At 48.6% G+C, this 20,942-nt stretch overlaps 2 protein-coding genes and 1 long non-coding RNA gene across 3 annotated transcripts in view; 2 read left to right on the forward strand and 1 right to left on the reverse strand.

Annotated features, from left to right (window-relative positions):
• The window catches only part of LOC120455427 (activating transcription factor 3), a 33,746-nt gene extending 27,335 nt beyond the window's left edge, over positions 1–6,411 (reverse strand). Inside the window, exon 1 of the mRNA XM_039641605.2 lies at positions 5,522–6,411. The gene's annotated coding sequence lies outside the window, so the exon portion shown is untranslated. The remainder of the gene's footprint in view (positions 1–5,521) is intronic.
• The window catches only part of LOC120455429, a 45,465-nt gene extending 29,753 nt beyond the window's left edge, over positions 1–15,712 (forward strand). The window contains exon 3 of the long non-coding RNA XR_005616746.1: positions 15,142–15,712. This is a non-coding gene — a long non-coding RNA (uncharacterized LOC120455429). The remainder of the gene's footprint in view (positions 1–15,141) is intronic.
• A 3,407-nt stretch (positions 15,713–19,119) lies between these two features.
• LOC120455428 (calcineurin B homologous protein 1) lies at positions 19,120–20,336 on the forward strand. Its single transcript, XM_039641607.2, has 2 exons — positions 19,120–19,319; positions 19,377–20,336. The coding sequence occupies exon 2, from the start codon at positions 19,431–19,433 to the stop codon at positions 20,127–20,129; it is 699 nt and encodes a 232-aa protein (XP_039497541.1). The 5' UTR covers positions 19,120–19,319; positions 19,377–19,430; the 3' UTR covers positions 20,130–20,336.
• The last annotated feature ends 606 nt before the right edge of the window (positions 20,337–20,942 follow it).

Genomic DNA, 20,942 nt, shown 5'->3' on the forward strand with positions numbered 1-20,942 from the left:
ATATGCTCATATATAAAAGTTTAAAATGAAGTTGTGGCTAATGCCATTGGGCGGCTTTCCCTTGAAAAACGTCGTTGGTTGAAAAAAGGCTATGTTGAGTCACGTAAAGGAGTCGAAATGGCATAAGGAGCTAGTCCAGAATACAATCTGTAGATTTGGTTTCGAAATCAACTTGATTTATGTAAATTCCCCCCTTGAATTTACGGGGATCTCCCTTTTGGGGCATTTACGGCCACGCCCACAGCTTACGCTTACAAGCTCTCTCTAGTCGCAGTTGGTTTTTTGGTTTTTTATTTTTTTTGCTATTTGGGTATTTGGGCTTTAATGGCCCACGCTAGAGCTCTTTGCTATGTTTCTACGCTTCTTCTCTGCTTCTCAGAGGGCTGGAAAACACGATTATGTAGCTATGTAGCTATTTGTGTTCCTTTTCGCTGGCGAGCGTGAGAAGCGACTAACTGATGGTCGGAATCTCCGCGTTTCAAGTTCAATTCGAATCTGAGTTTGTCGCTCCGTTCCCAAAATACGTGCAACGAAAGCAAAAGTGCCACTGCCACAGTCCGCGCTTTAGGCCAATATAGCGCAGCAGAGCATGACGCTTACTGCAATTGAAATGACCAGAGCAAAGAATGAGAGTGATGGTGATGACAGCGGCACGCCCCACAAACAGTGAATAGTATCTGTATCTGTATCTGTATCTCACATATGGGCTGTGCTATGTTTTGAATATGTTTAAAATGGCATATACATGCAATGGTACATGGTGAACCCCTTGGGGGGGTTACTGCAGTTCACCGTATCGAGCGGGTCCTGTAGATGGCGGGTGGAGGGTGACACAACGAGCTGGAGGTGGAGGTGGAGGTGGTGGAGTGCGTGTGGCTCGAGGGGTGCCGAAAAGGGGGTGGCATGTCAACGAATCGTAATTTATTGATCAGCATATAAAAAAGTATAGAGCTGCGAAGGAACAAGTGAGCGGACAAAGTGAAATGGAATAAAATGAAATAAAATAATAGCGAGCATGAATAAATAAATAAAAGCTACAGCACATAAGAAAATACGAAAAGAAAGAACTTGGCGTTCGTTTTCGGTCCCCTCATTATTTGTTGGCAAAAATAAATTAGAATTAGATACACACACTCGGATACGAAGATACAGCTACAGATACAGCTAAAGCTACAGCTACAGCTACAGATACAGATACAGTCGGCCAAGAAATGCGTAGATACAGACTACACAACCAACGACGACGACGACGACGACACATTTCCAGTTTAGCCAAAAATCGGGGAACTGACGGGATGGGGTGGACTGTCGAATACGGTCTCACATATGGCTGCAGTTAAGTAATTTTTGGAGCAACAACACACTATATACTCGTATGTACATATAGACAAAACATGCTAGACACAGAACGCGAACGAGAAACTGCGAGAAGCGAAAGGCTAAAAGATACGAGTAATAGAGAAATACGAAATTAAATCTAAAACGGAACGAAAATTCGACAATTAAACCGAAAACGAAAATCGTGAGGAAGGCAAGGAAGGGGAGACCCAAAACCCGACCCCACATGAAATGGTATTTCACTGGTGCCCGGCCGGTGCCTCCATATAAAATATCAAAAATCAAAATGCCCCAAACAGACGTGTTCACATTGCTAGCACTGAGTTGCCTCCTGCAATTGCTGCCAAATACCATATCTATCGGAGAAAACTTAAAACCCAAAACCCAATGTACTATTGTCATTATACCCCATCAATCCGATAGATTTCAATGCTGTAGCCGCACAAACGTATTAAATATGCTAATTGAGAGTATTATTTATTTACTTTTCCAAGTAGAACTTGCGTGTTCTATCCACTGGAAATGTACTAACGCACTATTAGTGTGACCGCACATGTATTTCCTTTGCACAGCGGAGTATTATGTGCTGTTGGTCACACATTTCCCCATACGTTCTCTTCTTCTTTCTGTTACTCGGCTGTTCTTACTCCAAGTAACTGCTGTTCCTATTACTTTTGTACTCTTTACTTTTTACTTGTATTGTGGCTGGAAATTAAGCAGCTACAACAACTTAAGCACAGCACTCGAAAAGAAACAGAAAAGCAGCCGCCGAGCAGAGCCAAAAACAAATTTAATGTGCTTCAAGGTTAGCTCCAAGCAGCGACGTCGACAGCGACGCGCACGAAACGAAAAACAAAATTAACAAAAAACATTGTTCAAAAAAAGAACAACAAATGTACGCGAAAAAAGAAAAAGAACGCACAAGAAAATAAAATTCGTGATGAATTTTAAACAATAAATACAAACAACAAACAAATGCTCAGATAGACATGGCGAATGGCGAAAGGGGAAAGGGGAAAGGGGAATGAGGGGGTAATGCTCCAGGGGAGGGGACCAAGGAGAGGTTAGGGCAAAGGTTATACGCAAACAGTTTTTGGGAAAATTGGTAAGCCTTGGCGGCACTATCGGTCGCAACTTTCCCAGCGAAAGCGGTTCTAGATGGTGGAACTTGGAACTTGGATTGGTTGCGATACTTTCAACAGTAGGAAGTTCTTATCTAAGATTCTTATTACAAGTGGAGTGCGTGAAATAGTCGAACTCTAGTGATTCTCTGTATTCGCCTGCTGCTTCTTTTTCAGTTTCATTTGAACATTTGGAAAGAATTGTTATTTGTGAAGCTTTTACGGCTTCGCATTTTGGACTGTCGACAAGTTGACAAATGGCAAACCGGTTTGGCTTTTGGCCAAGCTCCAACTCCCAAGCCCATCCGCTCCCCTCGCTCACCGAGAGCAACTAACACTCATTTGGAACGAAGTAAATATATATAAAAACATATAAACAAATGTATAAATACTCGTTAGCAAATCAAAATGCATGCGAAGCTTCAGCAAATGTCGACAAATATCGGAAGAAAGCGCGTAGGCGAGCCGGCATCGAATCGGGAATTATAATTGGGATTTGGGTCTTGGGATTTGGGTTTTGGGAATTGGAAAAAGGGATAGGGTCTCTAAGTACGAACATCAATTGGCCAATCAATTTGCCCAACAGCGAATTGAACGAATTAAGCTGATTGCCAGCCGACTACGCGGAATGCGGGCCTCGCTGGTTACCCTTCATCTGGGGATTACACGCCGGCATTTTCCGCTGTGTTCGGCTGGCATTAAACAATATACAATAAATCATATAACTGGGAACAATACACCTGTGGAGCTGCCCGAACATCCTTATAGCCTCATGTGGGCCATGCTCCACCTAGATGCCACCTCGATGCCACCTCGATGCCACATGGTGCTCCATGGGGGCATACTTGTTGATGGCATCCATCCCCTGCCCATGTTTGCTATATAGTGCATATAGTAGTGGTCGAATCTGATGAAATGTTTACATTTGCCGCTTGCATTGCGCACCGACTAGCAGAGACCAGGGGATAGGGGGGTTCGCGTATTTGTATTTGCTTGCGGTGACAATTTTTCAATTTTCATTGCTTTGGGAGCACACATGTGCTTGCATTCTCGTTCGTTTTTGTGGAAATTATTCACGAAAACGCCTGACAGTTTTGTGTCGCTCGCCGCAACTTTTGACAGCTACCTCCGCTCGCATCGCATGGATTTTGTATTCGTATGCGTATGCGTATTCCTATTCGTATTCATATTCGTATTCATATTCGGGGATGGCAGCCACTGACTGACTAACTGACTAGCTGAAAATTGGGATTGGGATTTGGGATGGTATTTGCTGTATGGTTGGCTGCTCGGTGGTTCGGCGGCTCAACTGAGGGGTCTCGTCGGTATCGCTGGCTGGCAAGGCCATAAACTCAGCCCAACTCCCAGACTGCCAGCTTCAGTCGGGGTTCATTAATGCGCACTATGTGCTTAAAACGCCATTTGGGCGTTAGCCGACTGTCTTTCCAGCTGTCTCTCTTTTTGTGAGCAGCCGTCGATCCCAGACACTCGGAAAATGGCTCAAGTGCCAGATGAAAACGTTAAATTATAGAAAGACCTAATAAGAAGCATCATTGTTCAAACTCTGCTTACTATTCACATAAAACATTACGGGGTCCGGTCCACTGCTTTTTTCTCAGTGCTCACACATGTCCCGAACGTCTTAAGTTATTTCTTGTTTTTGTTCTTTCTTGTTTTTGGAACATTAGACCCCCGGCCCAGAACCTCCCCTTCCCTGCCAGTTGCTCCCCCTTTGACAGTAACTGTATCTACTGCGTCTCCGACTGTCGGCTGTTGTTGTAGTGAGCTGCCAACAATGGGCATCATTCATCGCTCATTCACTGGCACTCGTTCTGCGGCACAGAGCGTGCACATTGTAACACTGTACAGTGTACAGTGTACAGTGTGTAGTGTACATGGAGCAGTCCTTCAGCAGCACAACCCCCCACAGCCAACGAGGGGTTGCCCCAGACTGGGGTGTGGCATGTTCCGCAATTCTATGGCATAAATTCGCTGGCGATAAAATGCGCAACTGGCACTGCGATTCGGGATAAGTCCTTCGGCCTGCGAGGCCAGAATTCCACAGAGGGTGGCTAGTAAGGCTAGTTCGCCACTTCGCCAGTTGGCCAGTTGGCCATTTGGTGGTGTGGAAGGGTGGAAGGGGGTGTAGTAATAGCCGGGTGGAACATAAAAATATTTATTAATGAATGCATCAAGGAACGGAGACAAAAGGGCGAGAGAGAGAGAGAGAGAGAGGGAGAGAGAGAGCGGCAAAGAGTTTCGCCAAATTGTCCATAAATCCAATTGGAAATGGGTCTGTGTATCTCTATCTCTATCTGTATCTGTATCTGTATCTGCAACTGCATCTGTAAATGCATCTGTATCTGCAGCATTTGGCTGTGTGCACGTGTGCGAATTTGTGTGCGGATGCAGCAGCTGATTAACGAAGCCAGCGAACGGTTGAAAGAAGCAAAACACCTGTTAGCCCCAGTGCCTGTGTGCCAGTGTGCCTTCTTCAGCGATGAGTTGTCAGTGGGCATGTATCTGTCTACGTATGTATTCAATAGCGAAATTACTTGCACACTTAGCAGTTAGATATTTGAATGAATTCATCATTCACCCTCACATATCTAATCTCATGTACTAGGAAAGGGAAATAAAAACTTACGTCTGTACTATCTGCCATTCATTACAAACTGGCATTCTGCAGAGTTCAATCAATAAGTTGTCTTTTAGCGCGGTTATTCAGAAATGAATGATTCTACTCGTATTTACTTTTTTTATCAACAGAACCAGTGAATTGGTGAAATGCGAAATCCAAAACGATATGGGGGCACTTGAGTATTCCCGAGGAAATCACATATTTAGTGTTTGCCTTTGGGTTCGTGGGATTATTTCAATGGGTGTTACGTCTTCGAGACTCCACCCTGACCGGCGAGGGACCTTTGGCCGCTGTTCCCCAAATCGGAATCCCCCATTTGGGGGTTTGCGGTCAATGTGTGAGGAATGTCACGTACTTGGGTGGATGTTGGGGATTTGGAATTGAATATTGGGGAATTGCGTTTGGGGATTCAGAATCTCACCTGCTGGGAAATCTCTCTCTCTCCAAGAGCAGTTCTGCCCATCTGATTGTCGCCGGTGCGTGTTTCGTTGGCCTTTCGGCAGGCGGACACCTGTTTGGGTCTCCCCTTCTATCAGTTTTGAATTGGGGGGTTAAGGGGGTCTTTGCGAAAAGGGTGGGGACTTGTAACACTTGGTTTTGTAGCACTAAAGCGTGACGCTTTTGCAAGGCATTTTTGGTAGTTGTTGGTTAAAGCACTTAATGGGTTCAACACTTCAAAAAAATATGATTAAATCTCTTAGATTTTAAGGCGAACTACTGTTGTATTACTATGTACGTTTCTCTTCAATATCGCATTTAACACTTGCGTTACGCGGATTTTTTTTGGGGAGGGGGGGCTTAGTTTGTATTTTTCAGGGGGTTGGTTTGGTTTTGGGTTTTTGTGTTTTTCAGTTTCAGTTTTCAGTTTCCGCTGCGCATTTGTAGCGATTCAGAGTTGCTCACACGATGAATCCAACACGTTGAATAAAAGTTCGAGCGACGTTCAAATTCGCTTAAAGCCAATAAGTCAGCCAGCGGCAGCGACGTCGGCAGCGGAGCGACTGCGCCACAGTGCGATTCTAACGGCGCGAGAACGAAGAAACGAATGGCAATTGAAACGGCCAAAGGCGCGGCCGACCGACCCTCTATGTGGATGTGCATGTGGATGTGGATGTGCCGTGCTGTGCTTGTTGTTTGTGTTCTAAGTCGGAGCCGCCATAAAATCTAATAAGAACAGAACGCCAGTGCTGGTGCCAGTGGATGGGGCTGCGACTGTGCCCGTGCCTGCGAGAACGGGGTGGAGCGGAACAGGGTGGGTTGGAGCGTCGCAGTTGGCGGCGTTGCGTTCGAGTCCGGTTGACGCGAAGCACTGCCAAGCGACCGACGGAAAGGCCGAACGACCGACGCGACTGCCCGGCGGAACGATTGGCAATGGGCTGCGGCAAACAAATAAACAAACGCACCACAAACATTGCCCAGTGGCGTCGTTACATCCACATGGTGAATGCTCAAGGGGATATGGCCACGATATAAACTGGCATATACCTTACACTTACGATGATATATCAGCAAGGATACATTAGGACATCCTTCCAGTGTCCAGTATATTCAGATACAGCAAGTACACCAAATCCAAACGGGCTTTTAAGAGCCCCTCTTTCTCGGACGCAACTGGCTTGTGGAAGTGGAAGTGGAATCGGAACAGCAGCGTAGATATCCGAAAATTGAGTGCGTGTGCGTGTGCGTGTGTGTGCGAGTGCGAGTGCGAGTGTTTGGCTGCTCTGCACTAGTCGCCTTTTGGCTGGAAGCAGAGTCCAAAGCAGAAGCCACAAAGCTTTGGCCAAAAAGAAGAAGAATTCGAAGAGGTGGCGGTATGTGCGAGGTAAGAGCACTTATCAAATTGTACATTTCGCCTTTGTGAGCAGGGAATCTTGTGACCGACTACTGAGCCACTAACCACTTACCACCACTAGCCACCACCTCCCACGCCACCCATTTCACCGTCACTTGCGGAACGTTTGGCAACGGAATCGCTGCACACACTCATGCCCACTCGCATTTCAAATGCAGCGACGTCGGCAGCGGCGCCGTGACCTTGAAAATGTTTTTTATGCTCAGTCCTTCGCTCGCTCTCTTCTTCGGAGCTTAGACGGCATGCGCAACCGACTGCGTTGCACGATCCGATCCGACAACAGAGCTTGGCTTGGAGCAGGGAACTTATCGAAATCAAGACATCATACATGTGTAATTGTTGCATAAAAGCCAGCCCTGGCCCGCAACTCATGGGGCTGTGATAAGGAAGCCACCGCTATCCGTTATCGGCTATCGGTTATCAGCTAGCGGTGCATGAAGAGGTGGCAAAGGCAGACGTGACTAGCCGAACCTGGCCGAAAGGACGGTGTGGAAGGGGTTGCAAGAAGGCTTAGAGGAATTTCTTGAAGATCCAAGCGCCTTTGCAATGAAAGCGGCCGATTGGGATTAAGGCACCCGGCAAAAAACGCCGGCTGCAGTGGCGCACGAAAACAATAACAAATGCTCACTGCTGTGGGCGAGAGAAAGAGAGAGAGAGAGACAAAAAGAGAGAGTCCGATGGAGAGAGAGGGGGCACTAGCAACCGGCTGTGTTTCATGCCATGCCATTCCGTTCCGTTCCGCACTCACTTTGTTTGTCCCACTCACGTTTCCACGCGACCGCCGAAAGAGCGGCGAAAAGCGAAAGCTTCGGGTCGCTTCGTGTCGCGTCGTATGCCTTCGGCCCCCTGAATGTACAGTGTGTTCTAAAAATAGACCCTGACTCGCATCATGCACGGTACCCATTCGCCGGCGATCTCGTCATCCGCTCGCCGATTGGCCAGCGGGCTCCAATAAAGCCAAAGGCAACAATAGCAAAAGCAAAAGCAACAGCAATAGCAATAGCCACAACAGCTTTGAGAAAATACGAGTCTTCCAACACAGAAAAGTTCTATCTCGCCTTTGCCGTTGCCGTCGCCGTCGCCGCTGTTGGCATCTAATAGCAAATTTATAAAGGAATAAAATGAGCATTAAAAAGCGCCAAGCGGCGCGGGCGAGCACTTGGGCGGCGGGTAGGTGTTGGGGGGGGCGGCTTTGGGGCTCGCAACGGTGGCGATGGCATATGGAAATTGATGCAGCAGCTGCGCCGTCCGAAGCGTGCCAAAAATTGCCCCAATGAAAGTGCTCGGCGTGGCACAGTGGAGCTCAATGCAATAGGGCCTCCTTTGCTGGCCGACACAACTGGCGCATTCCATTGTTGAGTTTGACATTTCCCTAGAAGCGAACACATTCATCCGCTTGGAATTAGTTGGTGCCTATAATATGCACACCGTTGCTAGTCACTTGCGCGCCATAGTACCCGCTGGCCTCCGAGTGGACGGCTGCTGTAGCTTTCCCACACCAAAGATTACAAGCGACGGATCTGCGGCCGCTGTGCGCCTGTTCGCACCTCGCAACTGCAGTGGGAGAAGCTCAGCCGTGTGCGTGTGCGTGTGTGGGTGAGGGTGTGGGTGTGGGTGTGGGTGTGGGGTTGGGATTGGGGATTGGGACTGGCTCCCCCGCCCAGCCAACTCTCCCTGGGCGACAATTCGAGTTGTCAGTGGCTGCTGCACTCGCATTCACAACCAAAGTTTTGCCTTAATGAATTGCTGAAATGTGTTATGCAAGGGAACGAGGAATCGTTCTCGTTGGGGGATCGCTCTGGCAATACCCTGTACTTTCTCCACATTCAACCACTATCACTGCGCTCTCTGCAGTTGCAATCTGCAACATGTGTATGCAAAATAGAATTAATCATTGCACACTAACGAAACCCATAAAAAATCCACTTAACAACTATTAAGAGGGTCTAGGTCGCAGGGTCGTCTTGCTGATACCCAACAGGCAAGTGGATCTAACAAAGTCAACTTAATATTGCTCACCAAAAGTTGTAGGAAACCTCATAACCTATAGAATAACACTAATCAATATATTCTATGCAAGTCGAGTGCTATGGGGTGTGGGAAACAGATTGCTAGGTACACAGCAAAATGGCTCGTGTTTTTTCGGGACGCCCATCACTTACTTTATGGCTTTTCTCGGTTTGTCTCTGGCGACCCGCCCCCTTCATAACCAGCAAAATTGCACAAGCTGCATTGGCGAATCACTTTGTGGCAATAATTAGACACAAACCGAAGTATCATCGCTACGGGGAGAGAAGCGCGCGACGCAAATTAGCATACTGATCAATCGGGCGATCGATGCGATGGCTCTCGGTGGGGGATCTCGGGGAGGGGGGATTCGGGGAAGGCGACTCGTAAGCTGATGAGTGCACTCCGAGTGTCCAGTGCCCAGAAGCGGAAATGCCGGATGAGCTAGGCAAGATCAGGGCAGGCTTAATCACCAGGAGTTAATCAGCGACCAGAAGCCATCGATCAGCCCTCGCATTGTCTTACGGCTTACAGCTTACAGCTTACAGCTTATGGCTATTATATTCATGGCTAAGCATCCAATCACTTGATTTATCTATCGTGTAAGTGTCCAATGCCAAAGCCAAACCCAGAGCTTGGCTAGAACACACACCGCGCCACTGGGAACGCCAACAACTTCCAGTTCCACAGTCCGCTGGTGAGGGGTGAGGGGTGAAGGGCCACTGCAGGGGGAGGGGGTTTGGCAGGGGAGCTGCCGAAATGTTGAAATATCGAAATGTCTGACTGATCACCGATCACCGATCACCGATCAGCGACCACCGACTGTCCAGCGACGCTTGTCACTCCGCACTTGTTTACAGCGGGACTTGTTCACAGCCAAGAAGGAGAAGGGATCCAGGGGTCAAAGATTTACGGCTCGCGGCTTATGTCCATGTCTATGTATGTGGCTATGAGTTCATGCCGTTGGATCGATACTGGCTACCGAATTTCGTCTTTTGGGTCTACTCTACCCACCTGGCGGTAGTCCTGTTTCTAGAAGAAGTGTATATGGTCATTGCAGTAGTGAAAGCCAGACTTTGTTTTTAGGTAATCCCGCACGAGTTAGTGACACACACAAATGGCCGATCAGCTGGAAGACAACCTTCACATAACTGATTGCTGAGCAGTACTTCTTATCACATCTATTAGATTTGAGCTTTGAACGCCATAAAAATAAAGCCACAATGAGGGAATAGTTCTTATCAATTCAATGACGTAGAGCAGCAAATTATTCACTTGAAGTTTGGATCGAGCAAAGTGATTTGCAATTTGCAATCTTCGGTAGGGTGTCTGCTCTTCGGTCTGCCGATCTATGACCTCGGAGGGGCTCTTACACACTGCCTGTGTTTCGATATTCAAATCTTGGTCTTCCGCATGCCAGCCCCACTGGAAACATAGACAAACCCGTATGCATATTGTCTTTTGGCGGCGGTGCGAGCAGTGTGAAAATCGGAGATCAGTGCGACGGAGATTAACACGTTGAGGCGTAGCCTGTGGAGCCACTGCTTCACGATGGGTTAAATGACACGATCGATGGTCAACCTGTCCCCAAGTTCGAGCCACTAAGCTGTGCTTATTGATTGCTGATTGCTGATTGGTGACTGGTGACTGGTGCGACATGGCAACATCTTAATGCCCAGCAACTACTCGGGCACATAAATCAAGCGGCTGTCTGTCAGCGAAGATCGGTATAATCGGAATATATCATAATAGATACATTTTGGCTGCGGCGAGTAGTAAAGTCGTTTCATCGCCCCTTCAAGATGCCGTGCCAACTCTGGCACAATGTGGCACAATGTTGGCTGCGTGCATCCTCTCGCTACATGCCGCACTTTTTATGGCTCACGCAAGACCATAAAAAATACTTGGCCCAGTTGGAAGCAAGATTCCGAAATGGTGGAAGCGATCCAACGAGGCGTCACAGGATACAATGTTGCTGCAATGAGAATGGAAAGCGATTTGGGGGAAATCCAGTTGAAAGTGATTGGATTGAAAAAGTAATAATCTCGTACTCTCGCTTATTCAAGTCTGCCACTTCATGCTATTAATTGGCTGCAACTCTCGCACTAATGGAAACCTTGGTAAATTTCAACATTTACAATTTTTATTTTTGGTATAACTTGTAAAAAAAAATATAGTTTTTGTTTGAAAACACTGTTTGATAGGAAATTTAATTACGAACTCAACGAGGTATGACATTCCATATTTGGACCAATATTTTCGAATGTTGTGATCAAAATACTCATATTTTTAATCGCAGAAATACGATTTTTGGCAACAATTCAAAATTCATCATCAAAATTTGCAAAAATTTTGAAAAAAATAGAATTTTTTTTTGAAAACACAGTTCGATGGGAAATTTAATTACGAACTCAACGAGGTATGACATTCCATATTTGGACAAATATTTCGATTGCTGTGATCAAAATACTCATATTAATATTCGCAAAAACAGAAAAACGATTTTCGGCAAAATTTCAATATGTATATATGTTTATGAATAACTTTTTTTTTTTTTGTCTGTGGGCAGCAGCACGAAAGCGGAAAACCTTCCGGTGCCTCCTTTTCGCATTTCCGACTCCGTGTGGGCCTCCATTTTCCTGGGAAAGCGGATCAATAAAAGGAGGCGGCGACACGACAGCCAAGGGCGCCACTCTGCCAGCTAGGTCTCAGTCCTTCAGTCCTCCAGTACTTCAGTCCTTCAGTCAGTCAATTCTTCAGTTAACGTGCCCAACCGCCACCCATGTGGCCCCTCATAAGCTCTAATTAGAGTTTAAGCGAGTGGAGAGCTGCAGACATGGAGGACACTGAACGTTGATAACAGAAAGCAAAACAAGTGGAAGGGCAGCGTTTATCGGGATTATCGGCTTTCAATCGCTTCGAGAATGGAGCTGAAAAAGTGTATTGATATTGAGAGGAGATTGCACTTGAGTACCAAGAGTAGGCTGCATTAGGAAATACCTGCACGCCAATGCGCACCTATGATCAACAAATCCAAATCCAAATCCATTTAGTTGGAACTTCACTTAACTGTTGCACAGTTTCGCCCTGTTCTATACCCTGTACATGCCCGAACAATGACAACAATGACAGTTGGCAACTGGTGACCCACTTCCGCGGTCGAGACGCGGCAGAGTCCCTCTACGGATGCCACTTCCATGTCCTCTCCCAGCGGAGACCACACCCGAAAGCTCTTGGAAACACACTCGTTCGTACATACATACCTTGAAAGCGAAACTCTGCCTTGTTTTGGATCCACTTCGTATCGATTGACGCGACTACTCCCCACGCCCCGAAGCCAAAAACTTGGAGCCCTCGTTGCTCGTTGCTCGTTCCTCACGCCGAACGCCGAACGCCACACGCCGAAACCCATGGAGCCCGTGGAGCGAGGTCCTGCACGCAACACGAAAACTTTCTTTCACATTTTTTTGACGCCCGCTTTTACGATACGAAATTACGATTGTATAATAAAGCGGACGGCGGGAAGGAACACAGCGCCGTCGATGGAGACATTGCCGGAGCGCAAGTCCTGGGCTTCTCCGGGTGGTTGGTGGCAGCGCCAGTGCCAGTGCCATGTAGGGGAGTCTCATTCCGGCTCCGAGTCCGGGTCCGGGTCCGGGCCAAGTGGGCCGCCATTTTGTGTGCAGACTTGTGGCGCCAGTTTTATGTACTCGACGAGCAACACGCGTTCGCGGACAGGCGGACAAGCGGACGGGCGGACGGGCGGACATTGGCCAACGGACAGGGTATTTGGTATGCAGGATGAAGGTAGTGCTGCGCGGCCTGGACTATGAGCGCTAATGGTCTGTGCCGATAATTGACTCGATTTTGAGAGTCACTTGACGCCGAACCAGCTTGTGGAATGATTTCATTTAAACTATGTATCATGTACGTATACGTTTTCAGTTCGGGCTGAAGACCCACAGTGCTCAAAGCTGGCACTGTTTCTGCTCCAGAGCATTGTGCCTCTTAAGTTTAGCCATTCTGTTGAGTATATAGTACTTACCATAAACTAGCCAAGTTGCCAACACTGACGCTGGATGTAAAGCGGAAAGCGGAGGACCTCAGACTGCGACTGTGCGATTGCGGACTGTGGATGTGTGGCGACGCCGGCGTCAGCGGTGGACTAGGACATAAAGTCATTTATTGTGTGGGCCGTGGCTGACGCCCACTGGACAGCAAGCCACCTACAACCAACACCCACCAACCAACCACCCACCACCCACCGCCCCTCGCCCACTGTGGCCAGCAATCGTCGCCAAGCGGGCGTGCGCTACGCAATTAGTGCAAACACTCGAAGGACACAGGTCACGGGACATGGGACACAGGTTTCCCCAATCATTTCCAGCGGACAGCCGTTGGCTTTTTAGTGAAGTTGTGGCTGCCATGGGGGTGGCCCCGCATATTTGCGTATGAGATTTGGCCGCATGTGGCTAATGGCGTCAACAAACGGTCTCCAGAACACCCAGAGCCCAGTACACCCATCCCAGTAGATTCCAGTAGATCCCAGTAGATCCCAGCTTTTCCCTTTTTGAGCCCGGATGTACGGTGTCTGTGCTGCGTGGCCAGAAGCCCGAAGGTGTCATGTGTAGGTCCAATTCGAAGGCATGGCCCTTTTGTGTAATTCCTCTCAGCCTGCTTATTTGCAGAAAGACAGGTTACAACCTGGCTGGTGGTTACAATCTGTAAGGTCAAAGGCAGAATCTGTTTTCGCGCTAGTGGAATCTTTTGCTATTTCAAATGAAGGGGAAGTGGAGCAGCGCTGCTAAGCACACCGCAGCTTGGAGTGTTCCTCCGCTGATAAGGCGGCTCTGGGCACAGAGGCGTCGCTTTCGGGGGGGCTGGCACTATTTGGTCGGCGACCCCTTCGCGCAACGCAAGGCAACGCCACTGCCTGATAGCGGCAGGGGCTGAGCGCTGGAATGTTCTCAATTGAAGTGAATGTGAATCATATCCTCAACTCAACCTACAAGTGAACTCTGAGTGGAATGGAGATTACAATATTTCATTCATTCGGCGGTGTGTTGGTGTTTTTAATTTGGCAGGGTACTCGCTTGTTTATTTTCATTTATTTCCTTTATTTTCTTTATTTTCTTTATTTTCAGCTGAGACAGAAACAGTTGGTCGAGATAGTATCAAGCGAGTAATTTTATTTTCGTACTGACCTTGAGCAACAAACACCACCGATGGACACTTTGTGGTCACAGCTACAGCTAATGTTTGTAGTTCAGTTTTCCAATAAGTTGCTAAACACTTCCAAACAGGTCATGAGTCTGAGATCTATATACCCTACTTCCATTGAGGTAGCATGCAATTTCCCTTGGAATAAAACTGAAGGACTTTCGGCACGGATTTTCCCCAAGAATAGATAGATAGCGATCGCGCCCCCATATAGAGCATGACTTAATGCGGCAATCTAATCTGCTCGAGCTGCTCGGAGCCCCGAACACCCTTTCTTAGCCCTGGTGTCGCCTATCAATCAGTTAGACGATTGGCGGATGATAACCGGACCCAGCTGGCCAATCCGCGGCCCCCGGTTCCGATCCGACTATCCGCTGTTCGCGGTTCGCGGTTCGCGATTTCGGCGGCCCTCGGCTATAATTAGCAATTACAACTCGTTACCTGCGATCGATCCGTAGCGATCCAGCCAGGTCTTTATCAGCCGCGGCGCTTATAATTTATTGCCAATCGTCGCAGGCTTGGGCTCTTCAATTTTGAATTTATTAATTGCGTTAAGTAATTGTCGCTATTTTCGCGACATGATTTCACGATCGTCCCCTCCGCTATCTGCGAGGGTGCTCGGCCATAGGCCAACCGAGATGGCGATGGGAGGGGCTAACTGGCTAACTCGCTAACTGGCTAACTCCGCTGCCTGAGCTGCCCATCTTTGGGGTTGGCAAGGGGTTGTACACTCACTAGGGCTTGTAGAGCAATAGAAACGCTAGTTTCTAGAAAATGCGGCATCGCCAGTGGGAAAGCTAAGCTGATTAGAGCCTTTGGCCAAGTTTCCGTTTGCGTTTGGTTTGTCCGCATTGAAATTGCAAATCCCTAACACAATCCCAATCCCAATTCCAATAATTTATATGCAAATCAAATATATATTTTGTGATTAAACCGTTTTGCTGTTTTCATTAACACCCTAGCACTAGCACCATGGTCCCCACCCGAAGTCCCGCTGAGCAGCCAGCTTGTCACCCGGACGGGCCATTGTCTTTCTTCAGCTGCGGAGATGTGCGTGAGTCGCGTGAGGATTCCCTCACGGACACTAGGCTTCTTTTTTTTTCGTTCTTGCTTGTTTTGAGTTCGAATCAGGTGAGTAATGAGTACATTCCGAAAGATGTTGTTCTAATGTATCTTTTCTTGTGCCAATACAACTGCGCTGACGTGAGTCATAAAGATACATTGAATGCGAATGTTACGTATACGCCCTGAAGTGCAGCAGCGATTGTGGAACCTGTAGAAGCCATAAACTAATGCCAGTAATGATGGATTGGAAATTGTAAGCTTTTTGCCTTCCCGTTTGGGCCGTGAGTCGTAAAACCCACAGAGTTTTTATTTGGCACCGCTCTGAGCATCTCTAGCTGGCACTTTGGGCCCGCCCAAAAAGCCGCTCAGACGCTACGGCGGACAGCTCTGCTTTTGATTAAGCTCATTTGCATTTGAATGGCACTGCTGGACGGTTTGCTGGATGGTTTTATGTTACTCCACAGGCGAGTGCCGGATGGGGGAGCAGTGGCGAGGTGTGAGGTGTGAGGTGAGGTGAGGTGCCTTTGAATTTCTAATAAGCCAAGTTATTTGCGCATGACTCAACGGCGGTGCGTCGTCGATAATTCCACGATACTCGTCGAATCGACAGCTCGAATCGGTGGGTTAGTTGGGCAAATATTTATAGAAGCGCTCGCCCAAGTCGTCAATCTATTAAATTTACATCTGCGGTCGCCGTGACTGTGGCCCCTGTCGAAGACAACTATTTTTAGCTGCTGAATCTCCAGCCAATCAGTCTGCAGTAACGATCGTAAGCATCTGCCGAGCGACATCAGCGACTGCGATGAGTCGCCTGAGCGCAATCGCCTGACATTAACCGCCGAACTCACGAGTCCGTCCACTAATTTGTGGCACATTTGTCATGTCCCACGAAGGTCGTCGCGAAATTTCCTTTGAACGGCGGCGCTGGCCGTGCTCCTCATTCTGTGGATGACAAAAACTTCCTGAAATATCCTAAAGCTTTTGCATACCGATGTTCACCCGCAAGCAAAGTATTCTTTATGTTCGAATGCCATGAGGATATTGCAGTTACAATCAGAAGCTTGTAGGGCACTCGGTCTAAACGTGTCCGTTTGCCACTTTGTCCGTTTGTCCGCATGTCCGCATGTCCGCATGTCCGCATGTCCGTATGTAGCGCGATGAGTTTTAAGGTTCACTGGTGCATTTATTTCCCTTTCAGTTCGCTGCGCTGCGCAAACGAAGAATTTTCGCATCCCAAAAGCAGAACGCAATCATTTCCAATTATTCGCAATTACTCTACTAGTTCCATCCCTCTCTGCAGCTCTATCTCCTTTTTTTGGGCACATTGCTGCGGCTCCAGCGAGTCGCGCATTGTGGATGAATTAGTCAGGAAATTAATTAATCAAAACTAACGCAAACAGCAACAACTCAAAAGCAACAAAAGCGACGCAGCAGCAGCTAAGCAGCGGAGCAGCGGAAGGGGGCAAAGAACATAAACAGAATAAACCGAATGTAAAAAAAGCGTCGCTCTACAATTTGTTGCCTGTCATTTGCTTATTTTTTGTGGCGCTACCGCCTCCCGCCTCCCGCCACCCGCCTTCCTCTACCGCGGCCCCCACTCATTGCTATTGTTTTACTTCTATCGTGGCTCTTTTGTTATTGCGGTAGGGCATTCGCTGGTCTACTAGCACTTCCCCCCGAAAGCCCCAAAAGCCCCAAATAATGTGAACCCTCTCCGCGCGACTTGTTTGCTGGCGGACAGCCTTGAGAGGCGCTTAAAATGTTTTGATTATTGTATTATTATTATTGTTTCGCTTTTCGCCCTGAGATTTAGAAGCTGGGGTGGTGGCGGAGGTGGTGGTGGAGGGGTGGAGCATAAGCACGAGCAAGAGGCAACGTAATCTTGTGCCCCAGGGAGCTGGGGTGCCCAGCGCCGAGTACGAGTGTCAGGAGGCCGAGCCCTCGACCGCTGGGATTAAAACGAATTCAAGTTGCCTTGGTACTTGTAACGCTAATGCGATCCGTTTTGATGTCGTTGCAGGCAGTGCATCCAGATCCTTGGGAACTCCACGTCGAGCTGTCGGCAGAGCCATATGGAAAGCGTCGTCCTTCAGTCCTTCAGGCCTGGTAATCGAGTTCGTTTAAATGCATTAGATGTGTCTCATTATGCCGCGGTTATCGCATCAGCAAGTCGAATCCAATCCATCCAAACCATTGAAACCATCCAATTCGCCTGACTCACTCGAATGGCGAATGGCGAATGGCGAACGGCGAAGAGGCGAAGAGGCGAAGAGGCGGGCCTCGGACATATGGCAGCAGTGGGCCGCAAATTGTTGAACAAACAAAACACTTTTTATGCATTTTGTGCGCCGAAGGAAGGAGAGTCATTCTGCACGCTGACAGGCAGGGTGGAAACTATAGCGTCCAAATGAGTAAGTTAAAACCGGATATCGCGGTTAGCCGGGACACCAACCCGCGGATCGTCGTGAGCTGCAGTGGGGACTCCAACCGCACTGGGAACAGGACGACCAGGATCTACTTCCACTGTGGCTGGGAGCTAGAGTTGCGACCTGTATTGTACTGTGAGTGCTGTATTCAATACTGGCTAATGTTGTTGTTCTTGCTGGCTAGTGTGGCCAATTTATTATTGCATTTGGCAACTGGGCGGTGAAATTTCTTGCCCGCTTTGATCTTGACGCGTTTTTGACACTCGCCGGGCATTTCGTCGATGCTGTGCTGTTCTTCTCCTCGCGGAGAGGACGGGGCGGATCCGGCGGATGGTGCGGATGGGGCCAGCGGACAGCCGGCCGCATGTGGCCGCGCATTTTTCATTATTTTTGTTCCTCTCGTACATACGTATACACGTATACGTATATATGATTTTGTTTTCCCTCAAAACATTCAGACGAAAAACGCTTTTCATACACATTTCGGCGCATTACTCAGCTGCAAGTGGAATTGGCTGGCGGCCGTCAAATGTAACAGTTTTTCTGTACGTATTTTTAGCTCCGGTTGGATCGCGCGATTCTATATGCAAAGCATATTCGTAATTTGTATGTTCAATCATAGCCGCAGAGGTCGGGGTAATTGCAATGGCTATAACTATGGCCACAGCTATTTGTATTTATTTGTCATCAAGCCCCAGGGGTTGTGAATGCGATCTGAATCAGCGTGGTTACGTTGCTTCCACCGCTCAAAGCTGCTGCTGCTGCTGCTGCGACTAGAATGCGAAGTGGGTGTTGGTCGTTGGTCGATGGTCAATCTCCTGTAGCTGGAACGTTGTGGTTCGTGTCCGAAACTTGCCAGCCTCTCAAGCTGTTCCCCTTGCTTGGAGTCTCCACTAAGCCTGATTCCATTGGTTGTGGTTGAAGTAGCCGATCCGGTCATCTATCTACCTCCAAAGCATTTGAGAGCTTAGGAAGCTGAAAATTGTTTTTATATTTGCAGCAGGAGTGCCTACTAAGCTTGTTAGCCAACCAAGTCCAACGAACACTTCACCTTGCCCTCCAGCCTTGCCAGCGGACAGGCACGCAACGAAAGCGGGCCAATTAGTTTGCTTGGACAGCAGGGGGGGAGGAGGGATGGCGGGATGGCGGGATGGCGGGGCCCCGTCAACTGGCAGCCGGCCAAGGCGCACGCACTGTGGCGTCTCCGTCGCCCCTGGAGCGGGGCATCAGGTGACGTGGGCGGCTGGGGAGGAGGGGTCGGAATATATCGTAGAGATATAGCACTATCGATATAGTGCGTCAGAGGCGACGACGACGACGATGGCGCGGAAGTAGCTGGCCCCCTCCCCTTTGCCAGCAACCTGTGGCCTTGACAGCGCCCGTTTTGATTTATGCGGCATTTTGCAAAAGTCAACAAATGGAAATGAAATGACACAGAAATAATGCCAAGAGAGCTGTTTTCCACTAGTCCGATTTCTTTTGCCCCAAGGTCGGGCGCACAAATATGTAGATGTCCCAGTGCCGAACGCTGGACCTCCGCCGTGAATACAGATTCCATCTGTGCTCTCGGCCACCCAAATGCATCTTCCATGTTACCAATTATCGCAAGACAGCTATGGACAAGCACTGGAATCCGAATTCCGACTGAGGTGAGTTATCTTCGTGTTTGCTGTTAGCAGTACGGCTTTTAACTTCAATACGATCAGCTTACTTGTACGTCCCGAAACGGAAACACTTCAAGCAACTGAAACCAAATCGGCATGGGTTCTGTAGGAAGTCGCCAGCTCAATCCCGTCCAACTGTGTGACCACCAGCAGGCCACGGGACTGTCCGTCGAGCAGCTGGAGCAGCTGCACACGCGGTTTCTCAGCTTGGATCGCTACCAGCACGGCTATCTGACGCCCACCGACTTGCTGCGCATTCCGCAGCTCTCGCTCAACCCGCTCCACCGCCAGATCATCGACGGCTTCTTCCCCAGCAGTGAGCCTAGCGCGCGTATCGGCTTCAAGCAGTTCGTGGACACCTGCTCCACCATGTTGGTGCCACAGTTTGGCCGCGGCTCAGTGAGGCGGTGTGACGGGCGCGTCCAGAAGCTACGCCTCCTGTCCAAGATGTTTGACACCCGTCGCAGTGGCTGCATCACACGCTCCGACTTCCGCCAGATCATGTGCAGCATAGTCAATCTGACCTGGAGTCAGAAACAGAATCAGGGAAGTCAGGAGAAGCTTTCCGATCACCGTTTGCCTGAGGTGGAGGCCGAGCTGCAACTCCTGGAGCAGCAGGCCTTTGGCTACTCCAGCTGCGACCAAATCTCTTATGCGGAGTTCGAGCAGCGACTGGTTAGTGCGGACGTCGACGGACGGCTGTCGATCGTCAAGTGGCTGGAGGACAATGACGATGACGAGGGCGATGCCGAGGCCGAGGCCGGGGCCGGAATGGAAGTTGGCTCAAGCCCGTAAAGCACCACGCCCAAAACGTTCATCCCCGCCGTGTTGTGTTATGTTTATTGCTAGCTTGAGCTAGCAATCAGGGAATCCTCCATTTAGCGGGCATTATCGGCGTGGGTACTAGGAAAATTTCAGTCCAAATTGGTCAAATATAATTTAAATGTTTACATTTTAGTAACCACGGAATCAAGTCACGAAATCTTTTGCGATATATTAAACTATTATAATCCACCAAAGTGGTAACAGTATTCGTTTGCGTATTTTCCATGTTGCCTACTTTTCTGCGGGGGTCTTTTCTGCATCTGGCTGCACGAAAGTATGCATTTGGGTAGCAGGCTGAAAAAACGCGTCCAGTTTAAATGGCCACTGCCAGCTTTCAAAGTCGGATACCAGGCGAACAGAATCTGCAGCAAGCAACAGCTGGTAGTGCAAACTGAATTAAAACAGCTGATCCTCTTTCAAGATGGCCGCCCCATACGTTTTTCCAGACCAATAGCCAGCCAGCCAGCGATGGAGGGGTAACCGTTAGTTTTTTCATAATGGCCGCCCTATACTTTTTTCCAGTCAGCAGGCAGCGATCATGTCAGCCTGCCCCCTACGCAAATTTATGTTCACCTGGTGCTAAGCCACCGAGAATTCACCAAACTCGCACAAAATTTCCGACCCGGCATCATTTTTACCAGTCAAAATGACACTTTTTGGGATACCAGATACCAGGCGAACAGAATCCGCAGCAAGCAGCTGCTGGCAGCTCGAAATCAATTGAAACAGCTGATCCTTTGCATGATGGCCGCCCTTATTCATGATGGCTGCTCTTTTTCAAAA

Source organism: Drosophila santomea, chromosome X (assembly GCF_016746245.2).
Source record: "Drosophila santomea strain STO CAGO 1482 chromosome X, Prin_Dsan_1.1, whole genome shotgun sequence".
NCBI lineage: Eukaryota > Metazoa > Arthropoda > Insecta > Diptera > Drosophilidae > Drosophila > Drosophila santomea.